At 40.2% G+C, this 13,032-nt stretch overlaps 1 protein-coding gene across 5 annotated transcripts in view; it reads left to right on the top strand.

Moving 5' to 3' along the window:
- Window positions 1–13,032, top strand: part of LOC122536427 (filaggrin) — a 136,100-nt gene that overhangs the window by 13,115 nt on the left and 109,953 nt on the right. For 3 of the 5 annotated variants that reach the window (XR_006308400.1, XM_043668793.1, XM_043668790.1), the window contains exon 2: window positions 1,082–1,160. Coding sequence is in view for 2 of the 5 variants with exons in the window: in XM_043668793.1 (XP_043524728.1) it covers window positions 1,115–1,160 (46 nt within the window). In the remaining 3 variants the exon portion in view is untranslated. Of the gene's footprint in view, window positions 1–1,081; window positions 1,161–7,614; window positions 8,158–11,927; window positions 12,754–13,032 lie in introns of those variants that run through there. The other 2 variants (XM_043668792.1, XM_043668791.1) reach the window with 2 other exon arrangements.

The following is a 13,032-nucleotide window of genomic DNA, read 5'->3' as shown; positions in this document are numbered from 1 at the left end:
TGCAAGAGTTTATATTTATCTTACAACGCGACGTTTCTTGCACGTCGTATCTGGAGATGTCTTTTTATTAACACTTGTGATAGAAACATTCGTTGCACAGCATCAAACATAACCATTTGCAAGATATCATTTACTCTACAACGGATTATACCAGACAAAATGACACGAATTTCATATGCTTTGTCCGACAACTATAAATCAAACTGGAGGTCGCACAGGCTGAGAATCTTTGATGTTAATCTTGTCAAAAATTATCCTAGCTAATCCAGTGGGAAATCTTTGGCCTCAAGATAGAGATACGCGTCTTGAATTTTACCAAGGTCACGAGACTTCGAACTCCGTGACTTTGGGATCGTAAGATTCACCTCAGCTCTTGTCAGGGTCACGAAACACCGCCACACCCCTGACCCAGGATCACAAAGCTCGTTTCTGATTATCCTGTATTCGTAGAACTCTAAGTATACTACAAGATTTATTACGATGTAAATTTTAAACATTAAATCTTCCGATTATGAAGACTTACTCCATAATCGTAAAATTTGATTCTACACTTTGCTTGCAACCTTACTTCAGCTACATAAGGGTTGTATCTTTAGTTGTATCTTTGAATAACTTAGAATAACTTCAAATAACTAGAATTCTTTGGAGAATCCCTGAATTCATTCTACAGTGTAGGATTGTGTAGAGATTCTTTAAATAACCTTTAGACCTTTGAATAGATATATATTTAAGAGACACGTCATGGATTACGAAGATTTGAATCCTTGAATTCGCTCTGGATCAATCCATTATGTGATATTCTTTGGATTACTCTCAAATCCTTAGACATTTTGGTCTATTCCTGAAATCTAGGGTTGTCACAGTCTGGATTACTGAAATCCTAAACTCACTTTACACTAGTCCAGACGATCTCAGGTCACAGAGGTCAAGATCAATTCGTAGATTCAAACATAATTGTCTGGCACGATTTCGATTATCGTGCCAGGTCATCAACATGGTTACTACCTTGATCATATTAAATAATTTTAGGATATTTAGAGTTTTTTAATAACATTCAATGTTTTGTCCTTTTTTGTTTCAGATTGAAAGTGTAGCTGACAGTAAAATATTTTTTATGGTCTCAACGTTTCTACTTTGTGGTGGAACAGATAAGGATGATGGTAAGTTCTTCATTTTTTGATTGTTTACATTGACATAAAGATACAAATATTTATTTCCATAGAATTCTGCGTAGAATTCTTTCGTAGAAGTTGACACGCATTAATCATGCATTTTATCTATAAGACGTATATTGCTTTCTGGTTAATTACGTGTGAAATTATTGGAATCGTTAATTTCTTACTTGTACAAAAGTACATCAGGCAGCCGTGTTTACTTTTATTTATTTCTTTTTATTGTACATAGAAATTTTTTTTCACGCTCCGTTAAATCGAACCTTTTAGTTATTTCTCGATTGAGTCCGGGGGTCTAGTGGAGCGTGTCACATCCAGCAGGCTGAATTCCATTAACACCGGTGCATTCAGTCTCGATTCCAGATTAAATAGAGTTTATTTTATAAGAAACGAGGCCATGTACATATTAACGTTTAATCCACGTGTAGATAGTTCATAGCAGATCAATCGTTTATTTACGTTTGGAATTAGTTCCCATTATAACTAATGTACCTAGTCAATGATATCGTAAAACCGTGGTGGAGAAATTATGGTTTCGCACATGTCGGCGTACTTTAGAAATTTTTCAAATATCTTCCTCGTCGATCGATCGATCGGTTTTGTAATATTAAAAATTATCGCCGTGTTTTAAACCGTATCGTATGGCAGCATACATATTTGAAGAAATTTATTTAGTCGACATATTTCGTTTCATATTATGTCAAAATGCATACGTTGACAGCGTTATTTTTTTATCCATCTTTTTTTTTTTTTTGATCGAAATTTTGCATATGTTGGCAGCGTTACTTCTTTACTCATTTTTGGTAGCTCACAAGTTGACGTGAAAGACGATCGTTCAAAAATTGATGAAACCACGGTTTCTTGAACGGATAGACAGTAAATTCAATGTTCACGAACGTGAGCAAGGAAGTGTTCGATAATGGCTACGGCGAAGACTGTCGAAAGAAATTGAAGTAGACGGCGAACGACTTCCCTCTGAATCGTTGAAAAATGATCGCGTGTGTTTTTATTGCTTACCTCGAGAAATATCAACGTTTGCAATAGCTTTTTCGCTTTGCAGTTTCGTTTTATCTGAGCAATTAACGACGAAAGGGGACGCTAAATGAATTTCGATGTTACGCAGGAAATTTCAATTTGTCTGTTAACGAAATGCCGCAATGCCGTTATAATTGTCATTGAATTCAACGAAATGTTTTTAAGAATTTTGAATCTACCGAGAAAAGGCCATTAAAGTATCAGACTCATTTTCATTCGCCTTTCTTGGGCAACTTTGCTCCGTCACGAGGGCAACTGTTACAGAAAGGCTTAAATGAAAGTCGAGCAAGTTTCCGCGCAAATTGACTGGGAGCTATTAAAGCTATTGGTACACCACCGTAATTGAAATCGTTGAAATCAAAATTACTGATAAAGGCTGCGCTCGACGTCACTAGTTAGCATCTCCTTTGTCCATTGTAGCGTGTACAGGACATTAATTATAGAAATCGAACGACTGTTAATAATTATTAAACTTTCTTTTTTATCGTATCGGAGTTTCGATAAATTATCGAATAATAACCCGGCAAAATGTAACTACGCTAATGTAATATAATTTGGGGACGGTCCATAGAATCGAGTAATCACGCGATATCGATGGGTTATTACGTAATTCATTTCAATAATGGATCGGATTAAGTCGATTGAACTTTGCATGACAAGTGACTGGAAAGGGCATCGTGGTTATTAAGCACAGTTGTTAGTCTTCTAGGAGTTAATCACCGTATATATATTCAACCATCCGGCACTCTGGAGAGTCTGTCCTCGTGAAAATCTGTCTTACTTGCTCATGATACTACGAACACGGTCCGCCGCGTTTACAAGTGAATTAAGCAAGAACTGAAATATAACTCGCGCCCGCCTACGTATGTACGTGTATGTATATTCTAAAATTAAGTCTTCCGATATACAATAAATTCAACCATGTCAAAGTAAACTATAACGCACGGCCATTGAGCCATATTTATAAAATTAAATTTAAACAATGGATTGCTTGTTTCTATTTAAAAAGTTGGAAGTCTATCATACATACAGGATAATTTACGTAACTTGCATAGCTGAAATAACTCTTAAATTACGCGTCTAATGTTCGATACAAAAGTTGTGTGGTTTCAAAGGAGGCAAAATATGGCGTATCAATTTTTTGTGTGTATTGAAAGCTTTCAAAATTTCCAAGTTCGTTTTTATTCTTTTTAATGGTTAAGGAAATATTTTACGGTAATTTATTTTACGATAAGCGATTTTGATGCTACTAGAAATTTAAATAGCTCCACCCCTCGATGAAAGTGGAGAGCTTTTAGTGACTTTTTAATATTCCTTTATTCGGCTAAGAAAGGTCCTTTCGCATATATAAATCGTACTTTTGGATCATAATATAAAAAAGGAAAGGGAATTTTATTTTATAAGTAACAGCACGATATTTATGTTTTTTTTTTATGTTCTGCTGCAGTAAAAATAAAAAGTTCAAAATTAGAAGATTGAATATCTAAAAGTGAGGTCGTTGTCGATCACTGATCGAAAAACTCGGGATTGTGGATAGATACTCTGAAAATTGACACCACTGTACACGCCACTTTATGTACCTTTCGTCTACTGACCTGACTCTTCCTGGCTTGTATGGTTCTAACATAAGAGATATTTCAGATCGTGTAGTATATCCCCCAAAAACAAACGATCGCTCTTGAAGCTACGAAACGGATTTCACGATTTTAGGATAGATCCTGAAGCGTCTTACGTTTTCAACTTAACGAAACCAGTTCAATCCGATACTAGTACAATTCGATCGCACTTATTAAAATGTAATATCGTTAAAAATTAAAACGGCTGGCATTTTGATCTTTCCGCAAATTAACGTTTAAGAAAATAATTTAAGTTGAACTGTGCATAGTGCAATTGTCTAAAATGGAAATTTACCGACGTAAATAACTTCACATGAAGACTAGATAGAAATTGATTTCACTTATTCGAAATGCGTGGAATATTCAAGCGGCGGCTGAAATATTCAAATTAACGTCATGGGAAACATGAATGCCAGAAAACACGGCATACACGAGCATGCTTATTATTATATGTATAATATATACCTTTGTATATCTTTCGTTGTGATTCATTTATGGTTGCTTTGCTTTAGACAGCTTCAGAGATTTTCAGGAGATTTAAAGTTTTTTGAATTTATCCGAGTGTCCCCCTCCCCTCTGCACCCGCCCTTATCCCTAGCTGCTGGTCTCCTTCGGGGAGAATGTCCTTTTATCTTTCTTCTTCGGAAAATCTTTCGCGATACTTTACAGGCTTTGCTCGCCAGAATGCTTTCTATGAATCGCCGTGGACACGTGTATGCGACGCCGTCATCGTACGTTACTTGTATCCTCTCGTGCGCAATCGCGATAAAACTTCCGTGTACTATGCAGAAAGAAAAACAAAAAATTGTGCACGTTTACTGGTTTAATTAACTAATTGACTTTCAATTGGAATATTTCGAAACGAGAGACTTACTTGCGCGGACATCGTGCTATTTCATTTTTAATTGTTGCAGATTAAGGTTTTAAGAGCATCGAAATTGCAGACCTTCGCAGAGGCTGTTTAATTCTCAGCATCTTATCTCATTAAATTTTTTTTTTTAGATGTAGATTTAATTAATTGCCGTCGGTGCTTGGTCGAGACTGTAATGAAAAATTAAATTTCAACCATTTCCTTCTGGAGAACCTTTCTTATCATGGCACACCAATTAGATTCCCTAATGAAAATTATACAAACGAACGCTTAAATTGAACGAGCCTAAGTTGAAAGATTACACAGTTACGAGATTTCTTATTCGAATATATCTTTTAATTATATGGAGATAGCATTGGTTGCTATACGGCAATAAATCATTTCAAGTTGATTTCCTTCGCGTACAAAAGCAAGATCGTAAGATTCCTTTCTTCGCCCTTTTTTTCATTTCCAAGATCACCTACTATCGCGAGAAACTCGCTGGCGTAAGCGTTACTTCCTTTATTGCCTGGCCACAGATTGAGTAGTACTACTGGCATCGAGTAGAGTCATCCGTCCACGATCGGACATCAGCATTCTACGGCTAAGTTACTGATTCTGAATTGTTTAACCTCCAATTCTGGAACTGATTAACTCGTTTATAATTGCACGTCAGTTTATGTCACGATAATCAGTACAAATACAAGTACAACATGTATGTATATTCTAAATTCATGTTCCACGTGTGGTAGTCGGTAGTTGATAACAGCCTCAATGATTTTCAATTAATATTATTATACTTATTAGCTCAGAAAATGTTCCGGAAGAAGATGTTCAAACTTTGTGAAGACCGTGATCTTCAAGGTTCTTCCGGGATATCTTGTTGATGCTAAAGTTCCGCCACACGGGTGTCAAAGTACAAACTTCCCTTTAATACATCAACCAACACATTTAACGTGTCTTCAAAACGGAAGCCCGCCCCTCTTGTATACCAATACTCGTACAGTCTATTCCGTCGTCAATAATCGTTGAAGTTTCGTTCTTCCACCGAAACTTCGTCGTCTTCGTCAAGTTTGTACAATCAGAATTATTTCGATCTGTCTCGGTTGCGACACGGCAATTATAAGTATATGCACGTGCAAATGCAATGTTTAGATAGACTTCTGAAGCTCTTTATAAACTTCGGAAGTTATTACGAACTAAAATACACCATCAAACGCTGTTGTGTTTTTCGCCTCGATTCATTCATATAATAAATTATCGTGCAGTCCTTGCTTTCGATTCACTGTCAGTGCTTCGACAGAAGTTATAATTTTTCGAAAGTTACAAACATCAATTTAGTTGCGTTAATAAACTTTTTTTTTTTAAGTAATAAAAACGATTCTTCGAATGTGACAAGTCAGATTTGAAGGACACGTTTAAGCTCATGCTCTTTTCTGCTTCCGTCGACTGTTTTGGAGTTTCGGAGTCGAGAGATTCATTCAGTCTTATCTTATGCATCGGTTCCGTTTAACGAACGCAAACATCTTGGTGTAGATTCTTGACTCGTTCGTTAGCGAGAATGCCGACTGTCGGCCATTCTCGGCTTTGTAGAAGCCACTGACGAACGAGAGGGTAGAGGAACGAATAAAAGATCGTATAATATGAAAGTGAAAGAGAAGAAGTCTTCATCCTTCACCTTTTCTGCTCCTGAAAATCTTCCCAGAAGATCGTGCATTCTATCGCGGAGACGTTTCTTCCTTTTGGATAAGAATGTCTTCCTTTGAGCCGCGTTTTTCTGAAGAAAGTTCTCCCATTTTCCACTGAACTCATTGTTGCTAGCTTGACTTCCCCTACAGAGAAAAATTAAGAACGTTTGAAAACTTTCTTATATAGGGAGAACGATAGAAAAAAGAAAGAAAAAGAAAAAATGCGGAGTAGATTTTATCCGTAAAAACTACCTCGATGATGTATTTCAATAAAAGTTGAAGATACTTCGCCACTGGCTAGTCAGGGACTAGGTAATTAATAAGTCGAACGTGAAACTACTTTGTAAGCACTTGTATGACTGAAAGCATATTCGTCGTTTATTCCAAACAAAGGAACGTAACCCCTTCATAAAGTCGGTGGGAGATGCCGGATTCTGCAGTAACGAGGCCATGGAAGAAAGATCAACAGAAATGCGATCAATAAAAAAGTTGGAGAACACATAACGGAATTTGAAAAGCAATTTTTGTTCTATATTACGGTGGAATATTACATCCTTAAGTGGGACGAATAAGATGCGGCTCGAACGAAAAAATCGCGACGATGCTAAATAGCGCTGGCCACGAATTACCGATGTACGCAACGGTGAAGCTCATAACCGAGGAAAAATCGAGTAGAGTAAAGCATGATAGTTCGTTCGAGCTGCAATTGAGAGAAGTGGAGGAAAAAACGAGGAAGAAGGGAGAAAATGAGAGTTCCATGGGAAAAGAAAAAGTGAAAAGCGACAACCGGGTGACAATAGATTTCTGAACGAATGGAGCCGATAGCTGGAGAAGCAGAGGTTTCCCCTTATTGGGGAAACTTTGTCCATTTTTTCCTTCTTTTTTTTTTTTCAATGGAAAAGTGACTGGCACTGGTAAAGCATTAGAAAATAAAGAAAAGCGGAAGGGAAAACAAGGGGGCAGGTGAGAATCAGAAGGGGTTAAAGTAGCAAGCGACGATGTTAGAACTATCCAGTAGACGTCGACGGCGTGTATGTTCCGGCCGCGGAGGCTGCGCGGAAAAATCGATAGCCAACGCCAACCGACGGCGTCGTCGTCGACGGCGGCGGCAGCGGCGGCGGCGGCGGCGGCGGCGGCGGCAGCGACGACGGCAACGGTAGCTGTGGTGGCAGCGGTGGTGGTAGTAGTGGTGGTGGTGGTGGAGGTAGTGCTAGTGGTGGTGGTGGTTGCGAGTAGCGCGGTAGAGTCCGATGGTGCAGTCAACGTTGGGACCGGCAGCCCAAAAGACACACGCGGACTTGACGCGTTTTCTACCCTTCTACCCGTTGAGCACCTCCTTCTGACACCTCTTACCCTCGAACGATCGTACGGCCCTGAAAGAACGTGCCGTGGTACGAACTGCCTCTATTTTTTTTTTTTTTCTTTCTTTTCTTTGGGGCACGCTCCAGTCCGCAGGCAAACGAACACAGAGAAGCCGTGCATCGGCCGTGGTGCTCGTTTACCGGGCGTGTAGTGGGTGTGTGATAGAAATGTAATAATGCTGGTGACGTGACGTGACACGACGTAACGCGATACAACTCGGCATGACGTTTCTTTCGTTCTCTCGTCATCGTTCTTTAGTATCCCTGCTGCGTGCGGATCGCATGTGAGCCGACGATAAACGTAATGTTGTGACGCGTGACACCGCGCACCGGCCCCCGACACGACGTTTCGATGCTCAGGGACGTTGCCTCTGTTCCTTCGTTTCCTCTTCTCGCGTACATTCGAGCGTGGATGATAAATGCCCGAGTGAAACGGTAAATGTCACCCCGGGAGCCAAATTTATCGATTCGCTTGCATGTATTAATGGATCGGTATGTGTGATAACCGTAAATAATTCTCGGGGAGAATGTTTCGTTGCTCGCCAGGATTTTCGATCCTCCACTCACTGTGTGTGCCGGAGGTTCTCGCAGAAATATGACGCTACCGCTACGCGCCTTTTGAGGACAATGACCCCGTGCACCTTGCTTCCTTCCTAGTCTGGTCTGACTTCGTTGCTGGCTTAAGCGTTTTACTCTTTTTTTCTGTCTCTCTCTCTCTCTCTCTCTTTCTCTCTCTCTCTGTTGCTCCGTCTGCTTGAGTAATAAACTCAACATCTTGAGACTTTATTTCCAAGTTATTTCTAAGCTAGAAAATCCCGAACAAATAATTTTATCTACGTGTTGTACAGTGTGTTCGAACCGCGTATAACGCGTACATTTTGTTAGGAAAATTATACGTATAATTTCTAATGTATTACCGTGACATTTGCAACGGTGAACTTCACGCGATACTCGCAACAATGCCAGCATACAACACTAATGTCATTAGTAGCGTTCCAACTAGACTGAATGTGGTTTTTGCGGTACTTCAATTTCTGTATGTATATGTCTACAGAGTTGTTTATAGTTTGTAATTTGTATCGTTGAAATTTCTGTTTGAGGCATTTCGATTCAATTATCCCAATTAATATATCTCTTAGGCAACGCCGTTATCTAAATAATCGTAAAATTAACCATTTTTGGTCCATATTTAATTGAAAATTGTGTCGTACGTTCCATTGTAATTTCCCCTCTCTGGTCGTACGAGCGTTATTAGTCAGTGTTGTGGCTTACTACAATACATTCCGACATGCATAACACTGAAATATTCTCCTTTATGTTCTCCCCTTCTTCCATCATTCTTTTACTCTGTGTCACTTCTCTGCCTCAAGAGCAATCCTCTACTCTCGTCGAGTCTACTCCAGCGTATCCCTATGTACAGCCTAACGTAAGAATGAAAGGTTAAAGACATTACGAGCAGTAAGTTCTATACAATTATTATTTTTCCACTGGTACTCGGCCGATATGTAGCTGCAACGTGAGTGAAATTTCATCGTCATTCAGAATATTTTATTTCGAATTGCATTCGTTTCGTTAAAACGATCTCTTCTATTCACTGCAATTTATACATTCACTATTCAGTAACCAATCGTTCGTTTTATTTTTATTTTCCTCGTTTCCGTCATTCACGGACAACCGTGACGATTTTTCAACGATGCTTCTTCGAACGTAATCGAATTCACAAGTTATTTCTTTTGTCGGCTATGAAAGTACGACACTTAGTACGCTGATATGCTCTCTGATCGCTAAATTGGCTCGATAAGCTAGTAATAGTTAGCACGTAGATCTTAATTCACTCGTTATCGGTGACTTATCCAACAAGAAGCGCCGCAATCTCGAATATTTCAAGAATGTCTGCGGCGATTTTCTTCTTGTAATGGGTACGTGTTTTCACGTGTGTCGATAATTTATCTAATGTTGGCCTTTTATTTTGTTGCTCAGTAACATTTTGACCATCATCTTCTTCGGTTTTCCTCCATGAATTCACTCCATGGTGCTCTTTTTTTATCTCCATATTCCACAGATTAAAGTGGTTATGAAACTTCTCCGAAGATGATTACCAATTTTCTTTCCATTTTTCGCATACTCTCGTCTCCTCGAAGATCGTCACGCGAATAAACTGTACTAGATTTGCGATATATCTTTTCCTTTCTCCTCCGATGATTGGTTGGAATGTTTCAAATAGTTTGTGGTCGGATCGTGGTGTAGAGTTTCTGTGATAGCGATCGCAATGCAAAACACGTCGATGCGGTCCGTATTTGGAGGAAAAATGACGAGACGTTTCGATAAATTGAATTTCATCTCTGAACAGTTTTAGACATTGTTCCGTATCCGAACGAATGTTCGCTGCACAATCTAGATTTGAAGAAACATCGCGAGCTATGTTTAGAAGCTTCGTCTTTTTGAATCTCTCAGCGTGTGCAAGATGTTTCGAAAACATCTTCATCGAGTTTAGTCCTCTCGATGTAACTTCCTTCGTCGAGGGACGTCGAGCTTTCCGTTTATTTTGATCGATAGCTCTTACGTGTTCTCTTTATCTTCCTCCCGGATAACTTGATTAACTATTCAAATTGAGCGAGATTTCATTTTTGTTCGGTAACTCGATTTCGCGTTCCTCAGTTTCTCTCAACACGCGCCATCCCCATTGTAACGAGATAACAAACAGTAAACCGATGGACGACGTTGAAAGCGCGTTAAGAATCTCGCGCTTTTATCCCTCTTTAATATTCGGTTCGTTTCACACGGCAAGAAATTACGGTGATACGTAATCCGCATCGTCGTCCTCGATTAGCGAAAATATAAAGAACGAAGAAAAGACCCGCCAGCGTCTCGTGTTTCGCGGAGTTTAGTGGAGAAAACCAGGTTCTATAATGTGAAATATAATGGCGGAACTGAAAAATTGTAGCTGGAGAAACAGTGACAGCCAGGCGCGGGAATTTTTTCGTGGTTCTCTCCCTGTGAGGTCGATACCTTGTTATCGGAAAGCACTAGTCATTCTGATAAAACTGGTATGGCGGATATCGAGATAAATTACAAAACGCGCTGGCTGTCCCGAGCAGCATGATTTTCGCAAGAACGTACGTGGCACCGTGTTCCATATCTGTTGCCGGGAACGAGACACGAGTTTCGTCGTAAAGTTTTCACGTCGCGAACAAAAGTGTAGTAGCTGTAAAAATTCTAGCGATACACCAGAATTCGTTCAAGTTCTCTCGTCTCTCAACTTTCATCTCTCCGCGCGAAATACATTTGTATTTTCTTATTTTTCCTAGTAAAAGAGAGGGAAATAATCCCTCGACAAAAGCATAATTGCGCTTCGTTCCGTATCAGGTGTTTGCTTAGAGTTTCTTATTTTCTCCTCATCTGTATTTCGTGCTTCTCTGCTAATGCTCTCTCTCTCTCTCTCTCTCTCTCTCTCTCTCTCTTTCGTGTCATCGACATACAAATTTCCGGCGTAACTCACGCAGGGATGGAAAATATATATATAAATCGAGCCAGCGATTTGTTACGAAGAGCGGTTGAAAGAACGTGGAAGAAAAATTCGCGCTCGACGAAGTGGAAAAGCCTTGACGGAAAATTCACTTCTTTCTCCGAAACACGCTCGTGTATTTATCCTCACTCGCTTCTTCTATACCATGCAAAAACAAGTTAGATCGAAACAACTTATCTAATGACCGAGCTTTGAAAATCTCGCAACATTTCCCCGACGTAGTGAGATTTTTTTCGGAGGAGTATTTCCACCGTTTTTACATATTTACGCGTCGTTTCTTCGGAGCGCATTAAGCGTATCCATCTCGTCTCGGTGAATCGTTTGACTTTGGCACGGAAAAATAAGTTCGCCAAGCTCTTTCCCGCTTTTGACGAAATTTCTAACTATCCATCGCGTGCCTACTTCAAAGTAGAACGATTCCCTTCGACGACGCGGCGCAGTAAATTACATTCTTTTCGATGCTGGGGGGGATGAGGCGGTCGAACATATTTAGTAAGTTGACAGGGATATTCAGGGAGGGGATTATCCGGAGGGACGTGAACAATGAAATGTAAAAGGAATTTCGGAAAGCAAGAACAGAGTTAAATCCGTGTAGCACAAGCGTTCGTGATCCCGTGGCAACGAGCGAGAGCCCCCCACAGAGCAATAAAGTGCAGCTTTTCATTTTGCACTTTTTTAGGGCGAGCATTCAAAGGGGAGAAAGATCGTGCCGGACTAATCCACGATTTCTCTGTGACTGTTGAAAGAGAACAACAATGAAAATTCGGCCGACGACGTGCGTTCGAGTTTAACGTGAAAGAAATCTTACACGTCGAGGCGTGTTATTTTGGCAACGAGACGTTGGTCATTTTTCTATCCTCGGCACGCCATTGCGTGCAAGTGACATTTCGTGATCGAGAGGCTTGGAGCCTCGAGGAGTTTCGAGCGTACGACTCGCCACGTTTGCAGTAAACGTCGAGATCGGTCTCTCGTTAACGGTCGTCGCGACGTAATTATTTACAATGGACGTTTCGCCGGTGAAGAAAGAAGGCGCGGAGGCGAGGCGCGATACTTTCGAGAAGAGGCGATCGTTCTTCCAATTTCTGCAATCATCAGTCCCACGCATTGATCGATAACGAGTGCCTCGACGACGAATTCGAAGGGACGTCGCTTCTTCTCGAGCGGGTGAACCGCGTTTTCCCAAATAACTATCCATCGCGTCGCTTGTACGACGATCTACATATATAAATATTTTTATGCAAATCGAACGGAGGACTGCGCCATCGAAATGTGCATCGTGAAACGAGGGAAAATTTTCGAACTCTACCATACCCATTTCTGATTGAAGAAAACTGTGCCGAACAGAAAGTGCGAAACGTTCCTCGTTACGTTTAAGAGACATTGTCCGCGGTCTTAATGGAATTGTGCGGAACTCAAAGCCTTCAAGAGCGCTTCAAGATTTCGGAGAAATGGACAATGTTCAAACACGGAATCGGCGAATGCGGAAAGAACGTGAAGCGTGTCAGGTAAGCTGTCCAGGGACATACGTGAACAAATATTACACCTTTAAGTTCCCATTTTTTTTCTTTTTTTCGAAGAAAGTTGTTTCGCGGTAGAGTGATGAATGTTGCTGTATATACCGCAGCACAAGTTGCAACTATAAATTGTAAATACAAGTTGAAATTGCGTCGGCGAGTGCATCGCTGTTTTTTGTATCCAACGACGAAAACTACGTCAGGGTTGATCGTACATCAAACGACGCTATAGTTTGTTCCTGTCCGTGAAGAACTCGAAAATACAATAAA

Source organism: Frieseomelitta varia, unplaced genomic scaffold, assembly GCF_011392965.1.
Source record: "Frieseomelitta varia isolate USP_RPSP 00005682 unplaced genomic scaffold, Fvar_1.2 scaffold_834, whole genome shotgun sequence".
Lineage (NCBI taxonomy): Eukaryota > Metazoa > Arthropoda > Insecta > Hymenoptera > Apidae > Frieseomelitta > Frieseomelitta varia.
This window is presented reverse-complemented; position numbering and strand designations above follow the sequence as displayed.